The sequence below is a fragment of the Bos indicus genome, chromosome 3 (genome assembly GCF_029378745.1).
Source record: "Bos indicus isolate NIAB-ARS_2022 breed Sahiwal x Tharparkar chromosome 3, NIAB-ARS_B.indTharparkar_mat_pri_1.0, whole genome shotgun sequence".
Taxonomy (NCBI): Eukaryota; Metazoa; Chordata; class Mammalia; order Artiodactyla; family Bovidae; genus Bos; species Bos indicus.
Genome location: NC_091762.1, coordinates 113,652,710 through 113,680,702, shown reverse-complemented (window position 1 = coordinate 113,680,702; position 27,993 = coordinate 113,652,710). Strand labels below are relative to the sequence as shown.

Here is a 27,993-nt window from a genome sequence, read left to right as displayed (position 1 = left end):
ACATGAGAACGGACAGAAGACATTCTCCAAAAAAAGAAATACAAAATGGCTCATAGGCTTGGGAAAAAACCAGCCTTTAATAATAATGTTACTGACTAGGATTTTGCCTTCCCCAATCAAGAGAAATTGACTAGATGCCAGACAAGAAACTCAAGCAAGGCTTTAGTGGGGCCCCTGCTGCAGCAAGGTGGGGGAGTGAAAACAGACAACTGTTTCCCTTGCTGGCTCCCAGCTGCCGGCATAGCTTATCCCTTACACGGGGCAAGGGTAGGGGTGTCCTGCCCACCTCTTCGGCAGTGCTGTGTGCAGGGGGCATTCACAGTACCTACTTTTACTCCCAATCCCCTTCTTTCCATGGTGGCTCAGATGGTAAAGAATCTGTCTGCAATGCAGGAGACGGGTTCGATCCCTGTGTCGGGAAGATCCCATGGAGAAGGGAATGGCTACCCATTCCAGTATTCTTGTCCCAAGAATTCCAAAGACAGAGGAGCCTGGCTTGACTGGCAACTAACACTTTCACTTCACTTTCCCTGCTTTTGCTCCAGGCTCTTCAAAAGTGGCATTTAGGGTCGGTTTTTTTTTTTTTTTTTTTCATCTTTTGGGGCCAGAATTTGCCACAACTGCTGCATGCAGGCAGTTATTTTTAGTTCCATACAATTTCTTTGTATTTGGTTGCTCAGAGAAGAGGCGTGTCCAAGTGCAAGCATTGCTACACTGCAGCAAGGTCGCAGGTCCCAGCCTGTCTCCATAATAATAATAATAAAGCAAATTTAAAACAAAATCCCACTTTTGCCTATCAAACTGATACTGTCTTTTTTTCAAGATTATACTTTAGACCGAAGAAGGTGAGATCCTGGCTCTCTCAAGACTGACCGAACCTCTCTGGACACACTTTGGGACTGTCTCAAACCATTTACTGGAGGGAACCATGCATCAGTGCCCCACCCAGATCCCTGTGTTCCTATATCTTAGTGCACAGGGCCTGATCTCCAGCACGGCATCTGCATTTCTGTCCCGTGGGTCCTCTCTGGATTTTAAAGCCCTCTTACCTGCCCTTGTGGACCCCCGCAAGTACAGGGAAATGAATGCCACCTGGGAGCAGCCAATCACCAACAAGAACAAGTGCCGGGATCCCCAAGGGCCTTCTGCCTCCAGTGGGGTAAATCCACCGTGTTTTCTGCACTGGCTGCCCACGGCAAGCAGCAGGATTGAGCTCCAGCTGCCCACAGAGAGCTGCCTTCTTGGTGGTCATCACTCCCCGCCCTACTCCCCACTCCTCTTCAGGCTTTCCTTCCCTTTGCAAATAAACTGCTTGCCCATGAATCCTCACATTAATGGAGCCAAAACAAACAACCATTGATCTGTTGGAAGGCCCTTTCCCATGGAAACAGTCATGGATATGTATGTACAAAGACTCAGCTACTGGAATATTTAGTGATGTCTTTTTTATAAAGGAAAATAAAAGTCAATATACCTGGGGGTTGTGGTTATATAAATTTTGGTATATTCATGCAATAGAGTATTCCTTGGCCACTTAAAACAAATTAAATGTTATATAAAGACCTGGAGAGAGCATTCACAATAGGGTAAAGTGAAGGAAGAATGTGTTTTCTAAATTCTTCCTTCAGTTTACCAATATACCAAATACGGTAGCGTTCCTTCAATATACTAAGTATGGTGTATTTGCAGTATTTTATAACTCCACATATTTGCCAAAAAAATAAGTGTGGTTATTTTGGCAAACATGAGGGAACATGAGTAATGGTGACTTTAATCTCCTTGCACGTGTGTGTGTACACCTTTTTCAAATTTTCTGTCAGAATCACGTATTACTTTTGTAGTTAAAACATGTAGTTTAATAATAAATAAATGCAACACCCATAAAGAGAACACCTAACCAATATAATTAACGTAAATTTATTAATGTATTTTTAGTTATCACATCAGAAAAAATATACTTTCCAGTCACTATAATTTAGGCATCTGTCAAATTCAGATCTGTTTGGGACAAGCAATGATTTTCTACTCAGGCATATCACCCACCAATTTTATACATCATTCTTCCCCCAGTAAAGTCAGAAATCATACACTGTCTCAGAAGAACTCTATACCATTCATTCACATCACATCAAGGACAAGGAAGAGACATCTTCTTTAGATGCACAGTGGTATCTGTGAAACATGAGCATAATTGAGAACCAGCCATAACTGGTAACCGAATGTATCTACCGACGCTGGACACATTCCTGGGGGAGGGGGAGGAAGACACGCTTCCCAGACAGGTCCCATTTCTGGGCAGGAACAGTACTGTAGGTTGAGGAAGGACCTACCGGTTCTCTTAAGTCAATTGAAAGATGACAAGTGAAGTCCAGATTAAGGTACTGGAGGAAACAGCAAAGAGACTCAAATATCTCTACCTGTGTGTGTGACTAGGGATTGGGTCATTTTTACTTTTCAAAACGCACTCTGGGGCGTCATTTTCTGGCAAAGTAGTTCTTGAGTGAGCATAACATGAATTTAACCTTTCTCTAAAGTTTCCAACCCCGTTCTCAGTGTGTCTTGGATTTATGAGATTTCTTCACTCGCTCTTTCTTCCCAAAGCATTTCCGGAAGGCGAAGGCACAGGCCTTAAAGGTGATGAAGATGACTGTCAGCGTGACCGCCAGGAGGAAGCCAATCACATCCAGAGAGTGGTACTGGTACCAGGTGAGGTCATGGGCTGCAGGGCGCAGGTGGGATGCCCCCTTGTGCCTCATCACAAACTCCACCCAGAACACAGCCAGGTCCAGAGGCTCTATGGGGCGGTCCTTGTGAAGTCTGGAGAGGCGCATGATGTTTTCCTTATAGCTGAACACAAAGACAGTTATGTGAATGCCTGGAGCACCAGCAGTAGTGAACCATCCTCCCTCTATCCTTGCTTCCAGATTTTCCAAACGTGGTAGAGTTTCTATTGTAATCAGAAACACACACACACACACACACACACTAAATATTTTTTATCTCTTAAAACTGGAAGCCAAAATTTTAAGTTGTTTGAAACTTGCTTCCTACTCTTCTTCTTCTCTTTTTAGTGATATCCTTATAGGAAATTAGTCATACTTTGTGGTAACAAGATAAAGAAATAAAGGAACAGGTCATCTCAGAAATTATTAATGATTTCCCATTCAATGAGATTGCAAATAATCAATTCTAGCCACCGTAAAAGACAGTCTAAAGTGCCGTATCCAGGACAGTGATATACTTTCAACTACTGAGGCATCAGACCATCCAAGTGCTAAATTCTGCATGAGGGAGTGTCTATGCAGCCTGTTAAGGAAAAAATGGGTTCCTGTTTATTTTGGACTGTGTGAACAGCTGAGTCAATATCCAAATCCAAAATGGGTTGGATACTTCCTCCCTTAGTATGGGTGCACTAGAAGAAGGAAGAGAAGGAAGAGAAGGGGAAGGAGGAGGTGGCAAGGGGAAGAGAAGGGGAGAGACGGAAAAGCAAGACACTTATTCAGGAGTGATTATGGTCATATCTGACCTTAAACATGCCCATCATCTCATATGGGTACATTATTATAATGTACTACTAATATTTGGCCATAAATTCTGTTAAACACCTTCTTTTTATATAAATTGTCTCATACAAAATAGATTTTCTTGGACTTTCACTCATTAATTTATTAAGCCCCTGTTATGGCCTGGTTTTATAACCCGATGTTGGAAACTTTTTCACTTCTCTTTATCTTCTCTTTATCTCTTTATCTTTCCACTTCTCTAAACTGGGTGCCGTCCCAGTTTAGAGTTTTGGGAACACGGAGATTCACATGCGATGGGTCAGAAAGGAATAAAATTAGTAACTTGAAATGACTGATTAGTGTGGGTTTTTTTTAGATAGTAACGTACTAGAGAACTTCTACCAAGTCACTTTTGGATTACAAGTAGTTGTCCATACCACTGAATGAAAGGTCAAAGTTACGTTACTAATACGAACCTCAAGAATAAGTTACCAGCATATGGAAAGAAGTCAGGCTTTAATTGTAGTGATGCATGAGCAGCATGACCTAATGCTGACAAGTTGGGCTGCCAGAAGCCAATTGAAATGATGGATAAGAATCACATCAACTGCTCTGCCCAAACACTGTGGGCACTTTACCCTGGGGTTATGTAGACAATTCTTTTTCAATCAGAAGCATCACATACATGTGAGCACCATCATTTCTTGCCCATTTTCCCTTGTCTAGGCTTGGTTGTTCCCCTGTGTAGTGTCTCTTCCTATGTGAACACTTTTTTTTTACATCTGTCTTTTTACATCTTTTTACATCTGTCTTTTTACATCTGTCTTCCTGACTGATGTCTCCTTCAAAATGAAGAAACTATGGGTAAAGGTTCCTGATACTCTCGTAGATACACACACATACACACACATGCACACATGTGCACATACATAGCTGACTGTTGGATGAAGTCCACGCCTGTCCATAATTTCTTCCTAGAAGATTCTGATCAGCCTATTACTTGTAGCAATTGACAGCAATACAATAAAGTTCACGCAGAGATAATTTGATCTAATGGCTTTTGCCTATTGATTTGCTTTCAGAGCCACATTTGAACAACCTTGACTTTGCTATTATCACGAGCCTTTGTCACAGCACATCACACACACACACAGATTTTTAAACCCCCATGGACAAAATTTCTCACAGGTTTCAGTGCTGAGAAAAACCATACCTTAAGTAACTGATTTGTTTTTATCTTGGACACTATGCTTCTTCTAATGGAATGTTTCTTTCTTTGCAGGAACTTAGAGATCAGACATTTATTATATTGACATTTTTTAAATAAATGGAAATTTTAAGTACACCAGGGGAAATAATATTTAAAATCATTTTTATGATAAATTCTATAGAAATTAAAGCACGTTTGTGTAAAATGAGTGGTAATAACCCCAAGCCATCTTACTTATAAACTAGATCTTGGGGTATTTGTTTTTGCATCTGAACGGTTATTGTGAGGTGATGGCCAAAATACAAGTAGCAAGTATTCCTGGGTAGTTTTTCTCTTACGTCTTTTCATTGATGACAGCTTTCAAGGCTTTTTCTAAATCTTCTGAACTCATTTCCAGGACATTCAAAGTCACTCCAGCTCCCCGGGTCTCCATGCGCTTTGCATTGTCCATCTGATCACCAAACAAGGGCATCATCACCATGGGAACGCCATTGCATATTCCTTCATAAATGCCATGGGAGCCGGAATGTGTGATAAAGGCCCGAGTCTTTGGGTGACCTGAGGAGAAAAGCAGGGGGTGATGCCACCAGTCAAGCCACCGAGTTTCACCATCTGACATCGTCTGGGTCCTCCAAGCGTGCTCAGGGCCCAGTGCCATCCACACATGGCCCCTGCAGAAATGTGCAAAAGCGCACGTGGGTTGAGATATCCTACCAGGTAAAAGGCAATGTGGGATATGTTGACAATAATCCTTTCCAGCTAAATAATGCTTTAGAATAGCCCTGCCTGAGCCACTTTCTTAACTTAACCTTGGTTAGACCCTACATGCTAAGTCCTCCCCACGTACCGAGCAGATCGTTCTGGGGCAGCCACTTGACGAGCTTTGTGTTCTTCGCAAGGTTTGGTGGTGGAGTCCCAGTGTATCGCCACAGGACCTTGCAGAAGGAAAAAACAAAAACAAAAACAAAAAAAACCCCCGAGTTTAAGAACGTACACATACCATTTTTATTTTTATTTTTTTCAATAAATACCTGCTTTTTGTCTTTATCCACCTCCCAGTGACCTGACACAACAGCCTGAAAGGAAGTACCCATTCCATCCCTAGCTGGGACCTGGGAGTGCTGGGCTGTGGGACCTCAAGTCAGGTCCCAGAACTGAGCAGGTATGCAGGCCTAGAACGCACGAGGGAACCAGCCCTACTATGGCCCCCTGTTGAGAACTGGGGAGTCAGAGGCCTGAGACCTGTCTTGGCCCTGATCCGGGTCTTCAGCCGTCAAGGCTCGGAATCACCTCCAGTCACCAGCAGGGATCCTGGAGTCCTTCCACGCTCCGCAGACCCAGGCGAGCGCTGCATCCTCACTCCATGGTGACGGGAACATCTTCTACATCTCGGGGGACTGCACTCTGCAACTCACGCCTGATCTCCGGGGACAGCTGGGGGTGGGGCTGCAGCTGGAGCAGTTCCAGGAGGGCCTCCTTCTGCTCCGTGGCTAGGTCGGCCTTGTAGCGCTGGACCAAAGTCAACAGGCACTGGTGCCAGAGCACGGGCAGCTCACGCTTCTCTGTCCAGAAGCCCAGGAAGTGGAAGACCAGGGCGTCCAGCACTTGGTAGGGCAGTGCGTATTTCTTGTCCAGCAGCAGCCACAGGAAGATGCTGTTGGCCCCGCTGTACTCCATCTCTGCAATTTTCAGCATGGCCGCACTGGAGTGCAGCACGGGGATGGAGCACTTGGTGATGATGCTGCCCACGATGATGGCTTCCAGGAGGGTACAGGTGCCCGACTCGCACAGCGGGATCAGGATGCCTTTAAACCAGGCTCCAGGCTTGAACAGGGCCTTCTTCAGGGCCATGTAGAGGTGGAAGTTGAGTCGTTTGTACTCAGCAATGTCATCTCATACCCGGGGGAGCAGAACCAGGTTATAGAAGCGCTGGGCCATCCGTTCCTTTAAGTTAGAGGCAAAAATCCTTGTGGCTTGGTACATGGCAGCAGCGGTCCAGGCCTCAGGCTCTGTGACATAGAGGATCTGCTCCCAGTTGGAGAGGGCAGGGATGATCTTAAATGCCTTGGGCAGTTTCCCACTGCGGTACTTAGACAACACCTCCCGAACCCCTCTGTAAACCTCTAGGACGCGGGGGTCCAGCTGGGGCACAGGGAAGCCTGAGACCTCGGACATGACCATTTCGACTTCCGTCTGCTTCTCAGTTAACTGCTCCATGATGATGTCAGCCAGGGTGCGCCTGGCAGGAGGGTTCTGGTTCATGAACATCTCAAGGGCACGCTCATCCTCGGGGTCCACGACCACCTCCGCCTGATAGCCCGGCCCTGCCGTTGTGGCAGCCTTCTCCAGGGTGGGCCACTCCTCGTCATCTGATCCATCCTGCCGCACTCCTGGATCAAGCCGCATAGCGCGCTCCCGCGGCACCGCGGGTCTGTCCCCGCTCCCATGCTCTGCCTTGAGCTCCTCTTGCTGCTGCCGCGCTTGCTGCAAAATCCGTCGGGTCAGCCGGGGCCCCACATACTCTTCCTCCTCGTCTCCGGTTCCGCGACCCTGCCCTTTTTCTCGGGTTCCTGCCCGCACCGCGTCCCCAGCCAGGATCTGCTCGGCCAGCGGCGCATGCTTTTCCTGACCCCCGGCCCCGCGGGCCGCCTTGAACTTGGGCATTTTTCTAGAAAACCGGGCCGTGAAGTTTCCCACGTGGGTATGGACGGAAAAAGGCCCCGAGTGCGACATATACAATTTTTAAAACAAGACAAGACATCAGCTATAGTAGCTAGAAATTGGAGTCTCTGAATGAATATAACCTTGGAAAAGGTAGGAGGTATGATGATTAAGAAGGCTTTTGGGGACAGGTAACATTCTGTGTCTCGTTCCAGAGGCTTGATTCCATGGGTGTGTTCACTTCGTGAATCTGTGAAAATTCAGCAAGTTGTATATCTATGATTTTTGCACTTTTCTGAACTTCAAGGGAAATTACTTAATAAAATGAGTGGGCATGGAACTATAAAAGCAGAAATATAAGAAATGAATCCAGTGTCCTAACCAACTGCTTTCTGGAGAAATATTCTTATGCAATATGAAGAAACACTATCCTGCTCATTTTATTTTAAAAAAATAAATTCTCTTTAATACACTTTTGAGTCAGTTAAGTGAGAAAGAGTCCTCCTCGTGCAGTGGATCATGGTTCAACAGTGTAGTTGAGAATGAAATAGCAAAAAAAAAAAACCTTTGGATTACTAGTAATAATTGGGAAGTGGCAGGGAAATCCAAATTTAAAGCCCAACTCATAAATTAATTTAGTTATTGCAAGTCTGGGGTTAGAACTCTTGTGAAGATAGATATTAAAAAAATCATATAGAATCTTCTTACTGTTTGAGGTATTTTGCCCAAAGCATCAGCAATTTCCATAGCTTTCTGCTCCGGAATCTCCGAGACCATTGAGCCCAAAGAGAAAACCACAATTCCGTGTTCTCCAGAAGCATTTACATAGGCTTCAAATTCCTAGAAGCAGAAGAGAAATTTCCAGTTAATTTTTTCTCATATTTTTTGATGACTATATGCATTCAGCTCTGAATAAGGTATCTTCCTCATAAGAAAGTGATTACAGGAGTGTGTATTTGTGTGTGTGTGTGTGTGTGTGTGTGTGATAGAGACACAAAGTATTAATGTGTGTTGTAACACCCTCCCTCCCCAAGTCCTTTCCATCCCCAAGGAGGAATGTTTCCTGCTTACAGAGTTATCACCCAGGTTCTCCTCTGAAATGTAGATTCCAAGTCATGTGTCAAGTTTCTGAGAGAAAAGTGATCAGAGGTAAAGCCAGATCCTTTTCCCCAGGGCTTCATGCAGCTGGGAAAGTTTGGAAGAAAGCAGGCTTTGGGGAGGAGGGCTGAACGAACGAGCTGAAGGCAGTAGTAAGAAGGGAGGAAAGGGGAAGGAGCCTCCTGGAGAGAGGAGTGAGGTTTCAGCAGATTCCGTGAAAGGAAACATGGGAGGAGAGAAACACTGTCCAAATAGAATTTCAGCAAACTCTCTCCGGCACTTCCTCTCTAAGAAAATCTATGTAAAGACCCATATTACTTTTCAAGACTTCTAGAATATTCTTTTTATGCTGAAAGAATGAATGGAGTCAAAGCACAAAGCTACAGAGGGCATTAAGAATTAGACTCATGATTAAGGAAAAACCTCAAATAGCAAAAAATCCTTCCACAACAAAAATCCTTCTGGCTTCCCTGCAGCCTGTGGCAGTCAATACACTTGAACGAGTAAAGCTCATATCCGTGTCAACTCCATGCTGAAATGTAACCAGTCAACCGTGCATTTTCCCAACCTTTTCCTGGATAAGAGTTTCTAAGGTGTTTAAGTCAACGTGCCTGCTTTAGCATAACGAATATACAGAAACGTATTTGAATCTTTCTCTGCTGATTCCGTACGTACTGTAAAATGTAAACTGTTCCTCCCTAGGTATGAAAAACACAAAATAAGGGACAGAAACCCTTGCCAAGTGTGTCCCAGCGACCTGAGCCCCTTCTGTGGGGTTCAGAGAAGGTGAAGGGCATGTGAGTAAACCTTGACCACCAAAGCCTCTTGGTAGGAAGGAGAAACAGGCACAGTTTTCACCCACGCAGCATATGACCCTCACCTAGAGCCCGCTTCCTATTCTTAGTTCACTATGGCCCTCATGGTCATCCAAGGAAGGCTGCACGTGCAAGGCTGCTCCATTGTCTCAGGAAGCATCCAGCAAAGATCACCAGCAGGCAGACAGCCTTGGCTACTTAAGGACACAGTTCAAGACAAGGCAACGAGACTTTCAGAAGAAACTTCAGGGCCAGATGACCCAAGGAATAAGGAATGGAGAACAGAGACAGGGTGGCATGCCGACCCCTGTGTGGATTACACCAGCTTGTTCTCCTCTGCATGTGAGACAGGATCATCCGAAAACTAGGGCCTGAGTGCATTCAAAGTCCTTCCCTTTACTAACAGCATCCTATTGTCATTATGATGACTTTTTAAGTCAAGGAGTAATTGGGGGGGGGGCATGCCATGTAGCTTGTGGGTTCCCTGACCAAGGACTGAACCCATCAAGTGAGTTTTGGTGTATTTGAGCTATCAACTATGATTGATTTGCCAGTTAACAATGAATCTTACAACTACTAGAACCCGAGTAATCTGTGGTTCCTTGAATGAAGCAGAAAGTTGGATATTAGAAAATGTCTGTGTGTGTAGGGTGAGAATCAGACATGGCAGGGATCCCAGCTAGTAAGTACAGGTTAGTTTACAACCTGGCAAAGGCCTATCCCTTAAGGAATAATGGATAGACTTAGCGGTCAATGTCAAATGAAAGCTCTGAAAATGATAGGGATAGAATGAAGGGACATAATAGATGATTACATAGTTAATCCCACTAGCAGATTGTAAGTAGAAAAACATAGGAGACCCCTGTAAGTTCATGATTACTTGAGAAAGCAGGTTTCCTTAACCACAAAACCAAGCAGGCTTGTGTAACAACAAAACCAGGCAGCAAAAGCATGGTGTGTGTCCCAAAACACTAAAACAATGGTAGCGTGAGACCAACATCCTGCCCAGTGAGTTCAGTAAGTTAATGATTCCTAGGACTTGCTGTCTGCACACATAACCGTGACCCTAGCTTGACCATATAGGGACAAGAAAACGCTCCTGGAGGAGGAGCCGATGATGGAAGCATGACGTCTACTCAAGAAAGACAAAGGTCTTCTCCCCCTCCCTGCTTTTCCTTTGATCATAAAGCTGTAGCACATTAAGTTCTCAGGTGTGGCATTTCTCACCCACCCTCTTGTAAGCCTCAAGTGTGTGTGCTTAGTCACTTCAGTCATGTCCAGTTCTGTGAGACACTATGGACTGTAGCCTGCAGACTCCTCTATCCATGGGATTCTCCAGGCAAGAATACTGGAGTGGGTTGCCATACCCTCCTCCAAGGGATCTTCCTAACCCAGGGATCAAACCTGCAGTGTCTCCTCCATCTTCTGCATTGCAGGTATATTTTTCTTTACCACTGAGCCACCCAGGAAGCCCCATGTAAGCCCCACAAGCATCCTACCCTAATAAGTCACTCTGCCTCTCACTGGATTCTTCTCTATACTGATACATAAAGAACTATGGTACCAGAACTCTTTGGAGTCCTCCTGAAATGATGCCAAACTTTTCAGCAAGATGCAACAGGAATAATGCAATCAGAAGAACAGCAGCATTAGTCACAGCGTTGAAACTAGAACCTGGAGATGAATGGTGGGTGTATCTCAGGAAGAAAGGAAGGAAACCCCTAGATTCAGCCTTGGGCAATAATCTTAGCATGGCGTGATCTGTTCCCAAACTTCAGAGCCAACTCCAGAGTGCTCCAGGCTTCAAGACACACACACGCTACCTGTGCACGCACACACACGCAGTGGTAATCTACTTGAAGGAAACAGAGCAAGGCACAAGTAGGGCAAGTTTCCCTGAACTGTTGGTTATTAATGATCTAATTCACTCCCTGAGAGTCTCCAGATGGTTTTATATGTCTCCAAAGAATGCCATGGAGAAGGTGATAGCACCCAACTCCAGTACTCTTGCCTGGACACCCTGAGAGCTGGTGTCCAGAGGTAAAGAAGCTGGGTACCAAGTGCCATTGCGATGGGACACGGACCCCTGCCTCCATCACTGCCGTGTCTCAGGTGACTGAGAACCATGGCATTTAGTGTAGTATTGTTGACCTTTCTAGGTTCAAAAGCAGTTGTAGTGTTATCAGGCATCCTGGGCCTTGTTAATCTCCTGTTTGTCAAGTGCACTGACTTCGAAACCCAGGAGGCTTTTACTAGAAGTCCTGACTTTGGCTGTGAGTTTAGTATTTTGAGTTCTAGGCTTTTATTAGATTTTTCCTTCCCAAATGCCTTTCATTTTGCAAGGAGACTCATGAAACAGTATGTTGGAAATGTGTTGCTGTCTCATTGTACATTCAGAGCCACTTAGGAACACTGCGAGCTTCCTTGTCACCACTCTCTTCTCTTCATCATCTTCAAGTCTGTTCTTACCGATCCTCTGTTTGACTGTTTTCCTTACAACCATTGTGGATGTGTGGACACCATCTCTGGACCTCTGTGTATTCTGAGATGTTCTCAGGTGAGAGGGGACTGACATCTTGGAATTCTTGAGTGTCATGCCTTTTCTCTCAGCATTGTTCTACCATCTTTATTCTTTGATGGCATCCCAAAGGTATGCCCAACACCAAGCTGTGCTTTCTCTAGGGACTCTCATTAACAAAGATTTCATCTTTATACTTGAAAAGTTCAGGACTTTTACCAAGAGCATTGGGAATAGTATGATCCCCAGTAGAGGGAAGGAAGTGCAGAGCAGCACTCTCTAACTAACCAAGGGGAAAAAAGATAACAGCAATGTGACAGACCAGCATAAATCAAGAAAAAGGGAAATGACAAAGCAAAGTAAAAATAAACTGCAAGAGTTATAATCATATCTGTTGATTGTTAAGTGCAAACAGGTGAAATTCAACTGTTAAAGGAATCTGCCTGACTAGGTTAACAATATTGGCTCTGTAGAGCTTTCGGGTTTATTTTGTTGTGTTTATCTTTTGCAGCACAGTATGTGGGGTCTTAGTTCCCTGACCAAGAATCAAACCCATGCCCCCTTCATTGGTAGCACAGAATCTTAACCACTGGACTGCCAGGGAAGTCCGTGCTTCATGTTGTTTAAAGAGAAGGAAGAAGGTTGAAGACCTGGAGTACTAAGGAGGCACTAGAGAAATGTAAACAAAAGCAGTGCAGGAATGGTGATATTAGCATCTAAAAATGGAATTTCAAATTAAAAGCATTTCAGTAAGACAATGGGAACTGCTATCAGGCACAATTTACAGAAATATTCTCACATCGAAGCTCACTTGCAAAAAACAAGGCAGCAACCAACACACATCCAATACAATTTACCACTTAACGGGAAAATATGTCAATAAATGATATAAAGATGTGATGTCAAGAAAGACCTTTGATAAAGTTCTGCAGTCTCTCCCATGAAACATCCTAAATAAAGAAGAAAATCACTTAAATAAATAAGAGCTGTTTTCCAAATGCAACAACAAACATGCAAAAATATCTTGCTCGGACCTGCTGGCTAACTTTCTTTCCTTTGATCTGAGATATGACTGTTGGTTTGATGACATTTCACCCCTTTCTTTTTCTCTGTCTGAAAAAGAACCATTAACGGATTTCTACACTCCTGGATTTTCTCATCTTGCTTTCAGAAAATCCACAGCACACCTTCTTTCTTCACCAGACCACCCCACTAGACACAAATGTGTCCAGCAGACCGTGGGGGTCTCAGAATCTTATTGCCAGGGGTCTTCGAGGGCTTACGAGATCTCTCCTCACATTACAGGGGTGGAATCAGAGCCCCATTCAGGAGCCCCTGTTTTGCAGGAGTGGGATGGAGGTATCCAGGTAGCACCCGACTCCTCACCTGGTACTGCTCCTGCTGCCAGAAGTTTCAGCTGGCTATGACAATTATATAATCATTTAAAACATGAGGGCTGCTCTGCTGGCTCAGCGATAAAGAACCTGCCTGCTGGTGCAGGAGACTCGGGTTCAATCCCTGATCTGGCCGAGGAGCAACTAAGCCCGTGTGCCACAAGTACTGAGCCTGTGCTCTAGAGCCCAGGAGTTACAACTACTGAAGCCAGGCCTCCCTAGAGCCCGTGCTTCTCAACAAGAGAAGCCACCGTCATGAGAAGCCTGTGCACCGCAATGAAGAGTAAGCCTCTCTCGCTGCAACCAGAGAAAAGCCTGGGCAGCAACAAAGACCCAAAGTCAAAAATTATTATTTTTTAAATATTATAAAATACGAATGTCAGAAGCTCACTGGAAATAAGATTCATCACTCTATGAGGGTGATAGTAGCCCCTCGTAGGAGCCAGACTCAGCATCTGGAAAGTACTTGGGCTACCAGCAGATCCCAAACCAATACTTGAATAAATGAAGGAACGCCCACTGAACTGTCACCTACTTGAAGAATCTTTCCCAAATCCCCATTAGAAGGAAACTCTCCTGCTATTCTCTACCCTCTCTGTCGAGATTTGGAAGAGAATGTGAATGCTACTTTTGTTTTTTTCCTGCAAACTTCCAGTTGCAGAGGGTGAAAACATTAGTATATAAGCATTTAAGAGAGTGAGATGCATGAGCTTTGAATCCAGCATCAGAACCTGGCTGTCTAGTGATTTGCTTTATTATAGGAAATGGAACTGCCGTATTCAGCTTCTTATTATCTAGAAACTGGACTTTTAACCAGGAACATAAAGGCAATTTTCCCTGCCATGCAGGATCTATCTATTGATGCCAAAGAATTATTTCAGCAGTCTTGACTTTTGTGAGCCTGACCTGACCATGGGCAAAGTGCACGCTGCACAATTTTGTTCTCTGCGAGGAACCCTGGACCCAGGGCCCTGTGTTTATGGCATTTAACCCATGTCACATCTAATCAATTACTATCCACTGGAGTGCACAGAATAAAATGGCCAAAGTACACTTTCCTAAAATCTCCGATTAAATAAAAACAAAAAACAAAAAAACCTAGAAGAAGATGCCAAAGAGTTATAAATTACAACTCACTCCTAAGAGACTGGTGAAATAGAAATGAACAAGAGAAGGCATTTGAGGCTGTCTCAGCAGATCCATGACAAGTTCATCCACTCAAAGTTCTTGCTAGAATACAGGTATATAAAGTTCCCACTCAAATACACACCTGAGAGAGTGGCTTTTTGCTAGCGCAGTTGATCCCACCAACAAAAACTATGTTGGGCATGATGGGTCTTGGGAAATTAAACACAAAGTCACTTCTGAGAATCCAGACAGACCCAAAACTCATGAGATCCCGAACAGTCATGTCTTTCTGAAGGATTTCCGAGGCAAGCAGCCCGTATGGGGAATAAACCATATCGCACAGCAAACTCTCTGACAAGGTGATGAACATGTTCTTCACCCGCTGCAGGAAGGTCATGTGATCTGAGTTAAAGGACAGATACCTGGGCACGTAGGATGGTGGACTGGGGCTCTGGGTACCCTGAAAGTCCAGGCTGCATGGCAGTCCATTCAAGAAGAACACGGCAGGCACAGACAGGTACTGGGCCACGATGGGGCCGCAGGGAAGGAAAGGGTCTGTCAACACGGCATCGAAGCTACTTGCCGTCAGGGAGGCCATCAGCTCCTTGTTGTGCAGTAAATGGGAGCAGGCGGATAAGAGCAGAGCCGAGTCCTTTTTGATTTTCTGGTAGGTTTTGATCACGCGCTTCAGGAAAGGATCATCCTCAAAAACAGTACGCCCGAGGCTGATAAAAGTCTCTTCCAAGTCCTCCCTTCGGAATGGCACAGGGTACCTCTTCAAGGTGTAAAATGCTTCCTCTTTAATGTATATGGAGGCGTCAGGTGCCAGGACCACTATGTCATGTCCCTTCTGCTGCAATGGCTGGAGGGGTCCGACCAAACTCAGCCAGTGGCTGCCATCTACCGGGACCACCAGCAGCTTCCCACCCTGGGACACGGAGGGGCCGAGTGCGCACAGCAGCAGGAGCAGGATGACTGGGCGATCCCCCTGGGACCCTGCTGTCATGCTTGCTCTGCTGTTGCTACCGAGACAGCCACCTGCCGGAGGTCTGCCCCCTCTCACTTACATAACTCAGGAACCAAACTAAACACCAAGTTAGTGTTTGCTTGTGTCACGTGACCATAGCTGTCAGTCAGCTACAGACTGCTGGGCGTTTACTTTTAGAGATAAAGAGGGCGGGACTTTCTAGGTCTCGCCACAGGCAACAGTTTAACTGTCTGGAAGCCCCTAAGCACGCGAATTCTTTTTTTATCTTTTCAATTGAACTGTACCATACTGTGTTAGTTTCAGGTGTAGAAGGAAGTGATTCAGGCATATGCATGCTCACGCTTCTGCACTCTTAAGCTCCCTCCCCACCCTCCCCTGCCCAGGAGTTCACCGAGATCAAGATTCTAGGTGAGAAGAAAAAAGGTGGCAAGGGTTTGGCTCATAGGTGTGTGCTTATCTGTCATTCTGAAATTCATAGTCCAATTTAAACAATAAGGGCAGTCATTCTTCTAAAGTCTCAATGTCACAAGCATTCATCTGTAGATTACATAGAGCAAAGGGGCTGTAAAAACACATAGTCACCACGTTAATGATTTTATGACTTTACTGCATCAGGCAGAGCCTCAGAACTTTTTGAGGCCGCTGTGCACTTGAATGGTTTAAGAGTGTGACTCTGTCCAAGACCAGAAATTGTTCTTTACCAAAATGAATAGCAGGCAGTCCACACCCACTCTCAAAAATTATGACCAAGAACCATGACTAAGCAATCCAATAAAACTTCTTCCCTGCAGCCTGTGGAGACCTGACACTCAGAATCCACTGTGAATTCCCCCACTCATCAAAGATTTATGGCGAGTGTTGGCCCTCCCAGCATGATGCGAAGAGCCAGGGCCCGAAATCCAAGTTAGACACGGTCTGTGCCTGTCAAGAGGGCTCTGGCAGACAAACAACAAGGCAATTACAGGGCAGGCTGAGATGTGCTGGGATCGGGGAGCATGGGTAGCCAAGGAAACCGAGCAGGGCAGTGATGTAGTCTTGCTCTGGCGTCTACTGAAGAGTGGGGTGTCTGCAAGAGCATTCCTAGATTCCCTGGAAGGTGATTTCTTTTAAAGCTGAAGCCATGCTGAAGTGAAGAAACTCACCCTCCCAACTACTCTTAGCTCTTTTGATGGAATCAAACTGGAGCTGCTTGTTACTAAACTGAAAAGGGCTACATAAACAAGTCCACTCCCTCTGGATAATCTGTGGGGCCCTCCAGGGGAAACAAAGTCACCTTCCTTGACTTTCCATAGCATTTTGCTTTATTCTGCCTTGTCACTGTTGCCATTTACTCAGTCAGTCGTGTCCAATTCTTTTGCGACCCCGTGGACTGTAGCCTGCCAGGCTCCTCTGTCCATGAGATTTCCCAGGCAAGAAAACCAGAGTGGGTTGACATTTCTTTCTCTGGGAGAGCTTCCCAACCCAAGGATCGAACCCACGTCTCCTGCATTGACAGGTGGACTTTTTTTTTTTTAACCATCGAGCCTCCAGGGAAGCCCCCATTCTGCCTTGTATCCTTCAGCAATTTGCCTGAGTTCCCTACTAGACTCCCTCTCTGCCTCTATCTCTACCTATCCACGGCTTTGCAGACAGTAAGACTCAGTAAATGTTTCTGTTTGGATGTGATGCCCCTTCTCCCTTTGCTCTAGGCCCTCTATTCAACCCAGCAAGTGCCAAATCTGGATCATTCTACCACTGGTTCTCAGACCCAGCTGCCATGGTTTTGTTTCTAGGCCTCAACCTCCAAGGCTCTTAGTCCCTACCTCTCTCTTTGGATTCCCTGCATCGGCCATCCATCGCACAGTCGCAGCCGCCACCATCCCTAAAACCTTGGTCAGCACATTGCTAGGGTCCAGAATAAATGCAGACTCCACAGCTTTGCCTTCAAAACTCCCTGGAATGGACTCCATTTCATTCCATTTCTCTAGCCTTTCTGCTTAACTGCTCTCTCTGCCCCTTTCCTTCCTGCCATTCTGAATCACTTAACCTACCCCAAACACACCTTGTACTTTTCCAAATTGCTTTGTTCACAGTGGACTCTATTACCAATCTCTACTTTCTACTATTGTTTATTGCATGCTTCCCAAGTGCCAGGTTGGCTTGAGTTTCTCAAGGTGATATGGAATCAGCAGTTTGTTCTGGTGAAAAGGTGAACCCTTTTGGATCTATTACCTTTTATGATGAAATATTGAGTTCATTGGTTAATCATTTCCTCTTAGAACTAAGTGAACTTTATTGGTGTTGCCTCACCATTTATCAAGGAAATTAATATAGTGTCATAGAAAGAAAAAGGAGGGAGTGGAAAAGTCAAATGTCAAAAAGAAAAGCATGGTGATACAGCAGTTTTAGCAGAAATAATCACGAAATCCCAAGTTTACATGCAGCACTTAAACATGGCCAGCAGTTTTCATCATTTTGATATACTGGGTCAGGAGTTAACAGACTATGAGCCAGAGCACCCTGGGGATCCCCAAAAAATCTTCAGAGAATTTTTCAAAGTTAAAATTGTTTCTAAGATAATGATATTTGACTTTTGAATACACTGGAGTTTCCCAGTGGCTACATGACACGTGATATAGCAATACATTGAATGCAGAAGCAGATATAAAAGTCGAGCTCTTCTGTTAATCCAGAGAGATGTTAAAAAAAAAAGAGAAAATAATGGCACTGTTTGTTAATGTTTTGAAAAATTTATTTTCCATAAATATATGATTGATATTAGCATGTAATGGGTTTATCGTTATTAAATTGACCTTGTTTTAATTTTTGCTGGAGCAAGTACTGATAGATATAACTCACATAAACAAAAGCAAAAGGGTCCTGAGGAAAAAAAGTTGGAGAAATGCTGTTCTAGACAAATGCTAAGAGTGTTTGTTTCTCAGACAAGGATCAGACTAAACTTACTCTGATTACTCTACTCTACCCCCAACTTAGATATATCAATAACCTCAGAAATGCAGATGACACCACCCTCATCTCAGGAAGCGAAGAGGACCAAAGAGCCTCTTGATGAAGGTGAGTGAAAGAGGAGAGTGAAAAAGGTAACTTAAAACTCAACAGTCAAAAAACAAAGATCAAGGCAGAGATCCCATCACCTCAAGGCAAATAGATGGGGAAACAATGGAAACAGTGAGAGACTTTATTTTCTTGGGCTCCAAAATCTCTGCAGATGGTGACTACAACCATGAAATGAAAAGATGCTTGCTCCTTGGAAGAAAAGTTATGATCAGAGACAGCATATTAAAAAGCAGAGACATTACTTTGCCAACAAAAGTCCATCTAGTCAAAGCTATGATTTTTCCAGTAGTCATGTATGGATGTGAAAGCTGGACTATAAAGAAAACTGAGCACCGAAGAATTGATGCTTTTGAACTGTGGTGTTGGAGAAGACTCTTGAGAGTCCCTTGGAATGCAAGAAGATCCAAGCAGTCCATCCTAAAGGAAATCAGTCCTTAATATTCATTGGAAGGACTGATGCTGAACAGAAGCTCCAATACTTTGGCCACCTGATGCAAACTTATTGGGAAAGACCCTGATGCTGGGAAAGACAGCAGGCAGAAGGAGAGGATAGAGGATGAGATGGTTGGATGGCAATGGACATGAGTTTGAGCAAACTCTGGGAGATGGTGAAGGACAGGAAAGCCTGGCTGCAGTCCACGGAGTCGCAATGAGTTGGACACGACTGAGCGACTGAACAACAGGACAACACCCCTCACCTCCAGCCAAGCGGAAGCCTGATGTCAAGCCTACTTTAAGAAAATGACTTTCTTTCTTGATCCAAGACCTTGATTTCCTGACCAGAGATGGAACCAGTGCTCCCTGCATTGAGAGAACAGGGTCATAACCACAGAACCATCAGAGAGATACCTGTGAGAACTATCTGCTAAGGTAGTCAGAGCCACATCTCCCCGTTTGGTGATAACCGCTCAGTGGAAGTCGGGTGGGCGGAACAAATGAGTGGGCGGGGCCTCTGCGGCTGCGTGAAACCGGTCACAGAGCACCGCGTGAGCAATGCGTTCTGGGCTCGCCCAATGAGACGCGGCATCATCACAAGGGGCGCCCACTCTGGGCAGCCTGGCCTGGTGGGCACTCGGGTCCGCGCCCCGGGGGCTGCCAGCCAGCACCTGTCCTTGGCCCGCGGGGCCGTTCCCGGCCTTCCAATATGGTAGACTACTACGAGGTGCTGGGCGTGCCCCGCCAGGCCTCGTCGGAAGCCATCAAGAAGGCGTACCGCAAACTGGCGCTCAAGTGGCACCCGGACAAAAACCCTGAGAACAAGGAGGAGGCGGAGAGGCGATTCAAACAAGTGGCCCAGGCCTACGAGGTGTTGTCCGACGCCAAGAAAAGAGACGTGTACGACCGCTACGGCGAGGCGGGAGTGGAGGGCGGCGGCAGTGGCCGCGCCGGCGGCGGCAGGCCATTCGAGGACCCCTTCGAGTGCATCTTCACCTTCCGGGACCCGGCCGACGTCTTCAGAGAGTTTTTCGGCAGCCGGGACCCATTTTCGTTTGACTTCTTTGGAGACCCGCTGGAGAACTTTGTGGGGGGTCGGAGGAGATCCCGGGGAAGCCGAAGCAGGGGGTCCGCGTCGCTCTTCTCCGCCTTCAGTGAATTTCCACCATTTGGAAGTGGTTTTTCTCCTTTTGATACAGGGTTTACCTCATTTGGTTCCATTGGGAATGGGGGCCTCTCTTCCGTCTCCATGTCCCGTGGTAGTGGGGGGACGGGCAACTTTAAATCCATGTCGACTTCCACTGAAATCATGAACGGCAAAATGATCACCACCAAGAGAATCGTGGAGAATGGCCAAGAAAGGATAGAAGTGGAAGAAGATGGGGAGCTGAAGTCCCTGATAATAAATGGCAAAGAGCAGTTGTTAAGCACTGACACCAAGTGATCCTGGTCCACGTTGAACTTAGAGCACAACTTGAGGAATAGCAGGGCGTTCTTTGTTTGTTTTTTTAAGATTGCAAGCGAGCTCTACTTGCAAAACAACTGTACTCAAGAATTTATGAACAGTTCGTGCCAACGCCTATTTGTTGCTGCTGTTGGGCCACAGAATAGGACCTCTGTTTTTCTTTAAAACTGTTGTAAATATCTGTATGCACTTTGCTATTTATTAAACATAACCCCAGGGCAGACGCTGCTTATTTCGTGTTACTGAGACAGAATGTTCACCAGGGCACCTTCAACCTGGCCTTTCTACTTTATTTGCAATGTGAACCTAGTGGTTTGCTCTGATGTTAATGTTGCCAAGATAAATCAGTTTACTTCCATTTTTTAGCACAAAGTAGTAAGAGATATGAATATATTAATACTTTTGGTTTAAAGAATGGCATTTAGTTCCACATATTGCTGGTGACACAGTGAGAGTTAACTGTTTAAATAAAACATTAAGCCTAGGCTTTTTAAAAACAGTTAAACCTGGTTTCCCTGGTGGCTCAGAGGTAAAGCGTCTGCCTGCAGTCCAGGAGACCCAGGTTTGATCCCTGGGTCGGGAAGATCCCCTGGAGAAGGAAATGGCAACCCACTCCAGTACTCTTGCCTGGAAAATCCCATGGACAGAGAAGCCTGGTGGGCTACAGTCCATGGGGTCCCAAAGAGTCGGACATGACTGAGTGACATCACTTAAGCCTGGTAAAGGTAATGTATTTAGTTTCTCATGCCTGCACTAACAATTTACAATTTACCACAAATTCAGTGACTTGGAACAATGTGTATTTATTTTCTTAACGATCTGGAGGTCAGAAATCTGAAGTTGGTTTTGTAGGAATGAAGTCACTACTAACAGGGAACACAGATGGGCGGGCTGTAGTCCAAATAATTGCAGAGTCTAATATAGCTGAGCGACTACACACACACACACATACACATTCTCTCTCTCCGCACCCCCCCCAACTCATTCTCCCTTCAGTGCTATGCTAAGTCACTTCAGTCGTGTCCGACTCTGTGCAACCCCATAGACGGCAGCCCACCAGGCTCTCCCGTCCCTGGGATCCTCCAGGCAAGAACACTGGAGTGGGCTGCCACATTTCCTTCTCCAATTTCCTTCTCCCTTCAAAGGCTAGGGCGAAACACTTAAGTGAATTCCTCACAGTTACACAATTGATTATGAGCAGCCTCAGGACAGTATTCAGATCGCTTGACTTAAGCAATAATGAAAAAAAAGAACAGTGGTGGTAATGACCAAAAACAATGAAAATCTCATTGCTAGCTTTTGATTGATTCTGCAACTATGACGGCTGGAAATGTAAAAAGCATTTCCGTAAGGCTAAACACAATTTTCCCATTGCCACATGCACAGTGTATCTCATCTCAGGTTGACAAAAGCCAGAAATTTTGGAAAGCTTTGAATAGTGGAAAGTTTGGAATATTGATTGAGTGGTGCAACATACACGGATCTGAGAGGTAGCTTTCTGTTGGCACATTTTCTGCCCTCAAAATCTTTTTGGGCATAGTTGCTTTAGGATATTCCATTACAAAGTATGCGACCCCCATCCGTTGCTGCTGCTGCTAAGTCGCTTCAGTCGTGTCCGACTCTGTGATCCCATATACGGCAGCCCACCAGGCTCCCCGGTCCCTGAGATTCTCCAGGCAAGAACACTGGAGTGGGTTGCCATTTCCTTCTCCAATGCATGAAAGTGAAAAGTGAAAGGGAAGTCACTTGGTTGTGTTCGACTCTTAGAGACCCCATGGACTGCAGCCCACCAGGCTCCTCCGTCCATGGGGTTTTCCAGGCAAGAGTACTGGAGTGGGGTGCCATTGCCCCCACCCATTGGTCATCTCCAAAGAAAGGTTTGCATAAGGCATGAGAGTGAAAAGATATCTGAACTGGACAGGCTAAAAATGCAGCTTGTTCTCTCATCTGAAATTATAATCACTCTATTTGTGAGTCTACCACCTAGGGTACGGGTCTTGATTATACTGTATCTTCATCTCTCCTACACATCTCATTGTGGTTCCTTCTTTATATCTTTAATTATAGACTTGTCTTTTCTGCTAGTTTTCAGGCCTTTCACATCAGTATTCTATAAATGGTAATACTGGTGTTCCCTGGTATCAGCTGGTAAAAAATCTGCCTGCAGTGCAGTAGACCCTGGTTCCATTCCTGGGTCGGTAGCTCAGCTGGTAAAAAAAATCCACCTGCAATACAGGAGACCCCAGTTCAATTCCTGGGCCAGGAAGATCCCCTGGAGAAGGGATAGGTTATCCACTCCAGTATTCTTGGGCTTCCCTGATGGCTCAGATGGTAAAGAATCCACTTGCAATGCAGGAGACCTGGGTTTGACCCCTGGCTTGGGAAGATTCCGTGGAGGAGGGCATGGCAACCCACTCCAGTATTCTTGCCTGGAGAATCTGCATGGACAGAGGAGACTGGTGGGCTACAGTCCATGGAATCACAAAGAATTGGACACGACTGAATAACTACAGCACGGGAGGGTGTGAATTCAAGTCCTTCCTTCAACATATTGGCCACTGCCCTCAATATAAAATTAATGAGATGTTTCACATTAAGTCTTCAAATCATGCTATGTATTTTACACTTACACTTATGTCAGTTTGGACTATCCTCATTTTAAGTGCCCAGTAGTCATATGTAGTTAGTGGCTACTTCATCAGATAACATATGATCAATGTTTGTAAATGTTCCATTAATCCATCTAAAAATGCATATTTTTGATTTTCTAATTAAAAAGCTCAACACACCTAATTCTGAAAGTGATGTCTTAAAATATTTCCCCATTTAACTGAATTTTGCTCAATTTACATTTGTAATATTTAATAGTTTTTACTTTAAACATATAGCTGCTGAATTGGCACACATAGGTTTGACTGTTTCCTCATAAAGTTTGCCTTTTAAAAATGTTTAATCATGATAAAATACCCCAACATAAGATTTAGCATCTTAACCATTTTTTAAGTGTACAGTTTGGTAGTGTTAATTACAGTCATATTGTTGTGCAACCAGTCTCCAGACTGTTCATCTTGAAAAGCTGAAACTGTATACCCCTTAACATCTCCACAGTTTCCCCCACTTCATAGTCCCTAGCAACCTCCATTTTACTTTCTGTCTCTATGAATTTGACTACTCTAGGTTCCTCATATTAGTGGAGTCATACAGTATGTGTCTTTTTGATACTGACTTATTTCACTCAGCATCATGTCCTCTAGGTTCATTCATGTGGTCATATATGTTGTCAGAATTTCCTTCATTTTTAAGGCTAAATAATATTCTATTGTATAGATGGACCACATTTTGCTTATCTGTTCATCTGCCAATGGACATGGGTTTCTCTCACCTTCTGGCTGTTGTGAATAATGCTGCTATGATGGGTATACAAATATCTCTTCGAGATGCTCCTTTCAATTATTTTGGGTATATACCCAGAAGTGGAGTTGCTGGATCATCTGGTAATTCTATTTTTAATTTTTTGAGGAGTTGACATACTGTTTTCAACAATGACTGTACCATTTTACACTCCCACCAACAACACTATGAGGGTTCCAGTGAAGGAACCCTGTGGTGAGGGATCTGAGCCCTATATCAGGTATCCCAGACCAGGGTTCTGCATCAGGAAGAAGAACTTCCAGAATATCTGGCTTTGAAGGTCAGTGGGGCTCACTTTTGGGAGAACCAGAGGGCTGTAGGAAATCGAGACTTTATTTTTCAAGGATACACACAAAATCTCATACACTCTGGGGCCCAGAGCAAAAGCAGGAATCCACTAGTCTTGGAGAACCTTCCAGAGAGGCAGGAGGCAGCAGAGATCATCCTGGGGATGTGGACACTGACAGCAGCTCTTTGGAGCGCTCCATTCTCTCATGATGACACTGCGCTGGCAATGGCCATTTGGGGATCAACCCTCTAGCTTATTAGTACGAGGACCCAGCCCCACTCTCCTTGCTTGTAGGCACCAGTACTATGATGCTTCAGGTCAAGCAGCTAGCCAAGTGGGGACAGAGGCCCACTTGCTAACAGGCCAGCTGCCAAGACCCCCTGAGTTCTCAGCCACCCAGCACCTGGACCCATTCACCAGAGGGCCCAGGACCTGGACTCCTACCAGTGCACCAGCACTAGCCCAAGGACGCCTAGGGCCCAGGCCCCATCCTCCAGTGGGACAACACCAAATCCAGGACCCCCAGGCCCTGCAGCCAGAGACCCTGGGTCACAACTCCACCCACCAATGAGCCAGCACTAACCCTTGGATTACCTGGACCCTGACCCTATCCTCCAGCAAGCTGACACCAGATCATGGACCCCTAGGCCATTCAATCAGAGATTCCAGGACCCAGCTCCACCTACAAGTGGGCCAGCATTAGCCCCAAGACTCAACCCACCCACAAGCAGGCTGGTACAAGCCTCAGGACTCCCTGGGCCCTGGCTCCGTGTACCAGCAGGCCAAAACAAGTTTTGTGACACTCCAGACTGAAAGGTTGTTGTTGAATCACGCGAATACACCGGGATTCTTGGCCCCCGGAGGAGAAGAATTCAATCCGGGGCCAGAGACGAGGCTTGATCGCCCAGAGCTTTTGTGTAGTAAAGTTTTATTAAAGTATAAAGGAGATAGAGAAAGCTTCTGACATAGGCATCAGAAGGGGGCAGAAAGAGTACCCCCTTGCTAGTGTTAATAATGAGGTTATATAATCCAAAGAATGTCTGGAGGTTGTAAAGACCTCCTCCGACCTACTCCCATAATTTACATTTTAAGATAACACTGTCCTCAGGCAAGATACATCCTTGTAAAGACCAGGTCTACACCCATAATTAACATTTTAAAATAACAGAAGGTTGAATCCAAAGACTGTCCTTAGGCAGGATACATTATTGGTATATAATCCTAAGGAATGTGGAGAAAGAAAAAAAGTTTGTCCTTTTTTCCTCCTTGAGAATTCCAGACCCCTCTCTCTTTGGGGACCCCTAGACTCCCTATCAACCTGCCTAGGAACTGACTCTCTCAAGACCCCACAGCCAACCCATCAGATTATAAGCTGACTTTGCAGCAGAAATTCTGCAGGCTGGAAGGAAATGGCATGATATATTTAAAGTGATGAAAAACAACCAGAAGTGCCCTACTTGACACAGCTTTCATTCCGATTCAAAGGAGAGGTCAAAAGTTTTACAGACAAGCAAAACTCACAGTTAGCACCATGAAACCAGGTTTACAAGAATTTTTAAAGAGTGTTCTCTAAGTGGAAAAGTAAAGGCCACAATTAGAAATATGAAAATTACAAAAGAAAAAATTTCTTTGGTAAAGATAAATATACAATAAAGGTAGTACATCAACCACATATAAGGCTAGCAGGAAGGTTAAAAGACAAAAGTGGTAAAATCATCCACAGTGAGTAGCTAAGGGATACACAAAACAAAAAGGTGTGAAATATGTCAAAAATAGTAAATGTGGAGAGAGTTTGAAAACAGAGTTGTTAAAATGCTTTTGAACTTCAAATATTAACAATTTAAAATAATCACATATATATATAGAGACTGCTACCAAGAAACCACATGGTAACCACCAACCAAACATCTATAACACACAAAAAAATCCAAATTAGAAAGGAAGAAGTAAAACTGTCACTGTTTTCAGATGACATGACACTACACATAGAAAACCCTAAAGACGCCACTAAAAAAACTATTAGAACTCATTAATGAATTTGGTAAAGCTGCAGGATATACAATTATTAACAGAAATCTGTTGCATTTCTATATACTGACAATGAACTATCATAAGAGAAATTAAGGAAACAATCTATTTCCAGTAACATCAAAATAATAAAACACCTAGGAATAAATATAGGAAGATAAAAGACCTATACTGAAAAATTTATAAGGCACTGATAAAAGTAATTGAAGACAACACAAACAGATGGAAAGATGTACCATATTCATGGATTGGAATAGTTAATATTGTTAAAACGACTGTACTACTTAAGGCAATCTACAGATTTAATAAAATACTTAATACAAATGGCATTTTTCAAAGAACTGTTACATGTACATGGTGATTAAGCAAATAACAAAAGATGATGAGATAAAACATTTTAAAAACACAGGTTGGTAAGAATGTAAAGAAAAGGGAACTGTAGTGCACTGCTGGAGGCAGTGTAAATTGGCACACCCACAATGGAAAACCGTACAACTGCCGCATGGTGCAGCAACTCTACTCCCGAGTATTTACACAAAGAAGACAAAAACAGGAATTAGAAAATACATACGCACCCCGAGGTTCATCGCAGCACTATTTACAATAACCAAAAATATTGGCTATTGAATATTCAGTTCAGTTCAGTGACTCAGTCGTGTCCGACTCTTTGCAACCCTATGAATTGCAGCACGCCAGGCCTCCCTGTCCATCACCAACTCCCAGAGTTCGCTCAGACTCATGTCCATCGAGTCAGTGATGCCATCCAGCCATCTCATCCTCTGTCGTCCCCTTCTCCTCCTGCCTCCAATCCCTCCCAGCATCAGGGTGTTTTCCAATGAGTCAACTCTTAGCATGAGGTGGCCAAAGTATTGGAGTTTCAGCTTTAGCATCAGTCCTTCCAATGAACACCCATTACTGAGCCATAAAAAAGGATGAAATCTTCCCATTGCGACAACATGGATGGACCTCATGGGTATTACACTTAGTGAAGTAAGACATATAAAGATAAATATGTATGATTTCACTTACATGTGGAAAATAAAAGGCAATGAAAATGAACAACCATAACAAAACAGAAACAGACTCACAGATACAGAGAACAAACAGGCTATTGACAGGGGATCAGAGCAGGGAAAGGAGAGTAAAGGGTGAGGGGGATTAAGATCCAAGCTTCCAGTTGCAAAATAAGTGTCATAGGTATGAAATAAGAGTGTGAGATACAGTCAATAGTTACATAATACATTTCTGTGATGGATATCATAGCTGGATTTATGGTGATTATTTTGAAGTGTATAGAAGGACTGAATCACCATGTTGTGTAATAGGAACAAGCATAGTGCTGCAGACCCATCATACTTTGAAAACTAAGAAGCAAACTCATAGAAATAGAAATCAGCTTTGTGGCTACCAGAGGCAGGGAATGGGAGGAGGGGGAGCAATAAAGAATCTGCCTGCAATGCAGGAGATAGAGATTCGATCTCTGGGTTTGGAAGACCAGCCCCTGGTGGAGGGCAAGGCAACCCACTCCAGTACTCTTGCCAGGAAAATCCCATGGACAGAGGGGCCTGGTAGGCTACAGTCCATAGGGTTGCAGAGAATCGGACATGACTAAAGCGGCTGAGCACACAAGCAGTCTATGTACTAATTTCCGGTCATCAGTTCAGTTGCTCAGCCATGTCCAACTCTTTGCGACCCCATGGAGTGCAGCACGCCAGGCTTCCCTGTCCATCACCAGCTCCCAGAGCATGTCCAAACTCATGTCCATAATTTCCAGTTATAAGAGAAATAAATACCAGGACTGTAGTTAACAACATTAATTCCTTTAATTTTGTACTTATATGAGATGATGCGTGATCACTAAACTTGTGGTAAAAGTCTCATGATCTAGAAAGTCAGATCACTCTGCTATCCACCTTAAGTTTAACCAAGGTTGCCTGTCAATTATGTCTCAATAAAACTGGAAGAAACCATGGCAAACAAGCACCTGAACACA

At 44.6% G+C, this 27,993-nt stretch overlaps 2 protein-coding genes and 1 pseudogene across 5 annotated transcripts in view; 1 reads left to right on the top strand and 2 right to left on the bottom strand.

Annotated features, from left to right (window-relative positions):
* Positions 1 to 1,901: 1,901 nt before the first annotated feature.
* LOC109556548 (UDP-glucuronosyltransferase 1A1-like) overlaps positions 1,902 to 27,993 on the bottom strand; it is a 118,611-nt gene continuing 92,519 nt past the window's right edge. For 3 of the 4 annotated variants that reach the window (XM_070786924.1, XM_070786923.1, XM_019957945.2), the window contains exons 2-5: positions 8,083 to 8,214; positions 5,561 to 5,648; positions 5,052 to 5,271; positions 1,902 to 2,847 (exon numbers count right to left, since the gene is read on the bottom strand). In XM_070786924.1, the coding sequence (XP_070643025.1) occupies positions 2,550 to 2,847; positions 5,052 to 5,271; positions 5,561 to 5,648; positions 8,083 to 8,214 (738 nt within the window). In that variant the 3' untranslated portion in view covers positions 1,902 to 2,549. Of the gene's footprint in view, positions 2,848 to 5,051; positions 5,272 to 5,560; positions 5,649 to 8,082; positions 8,215 to 14,469; positions 15,408 to 27,993 lie in introns of those variants that run through there. The other variant, XM_019957944.2, reaches the window with a different exon arrangement.
* Positions 5,742 to 8,076, bottom strand: LOC109556549 (bystin pseudogene; annotated as a pseudogene).
* On the top strand, positions 19,386 to 20,515 carry LOC109556551 (dnaJ homolog subfamily B member 3). The gene has a single exon (XM_019957946.2). The coding sequence runs from the start codon at positions 19,517 to 19,519 to the stop codon at positions 20,249 to 20,251; it is 735 nt and encodes a 244-aa protein (XP_019813505.2). The 5' UTR covers positions 19,386 to 19,516; the 3' UTR covers positions 20,252 to 20,515.

Coding starts and splice junctions, on each gene's coding strand:
- LOC109556551 (XM_019957946.2), top strand. CDS start 19,517: ATGGTAGACTACTACGAGGTGCTGGGCGTGCCCCGCCAGGCCTCGTCG.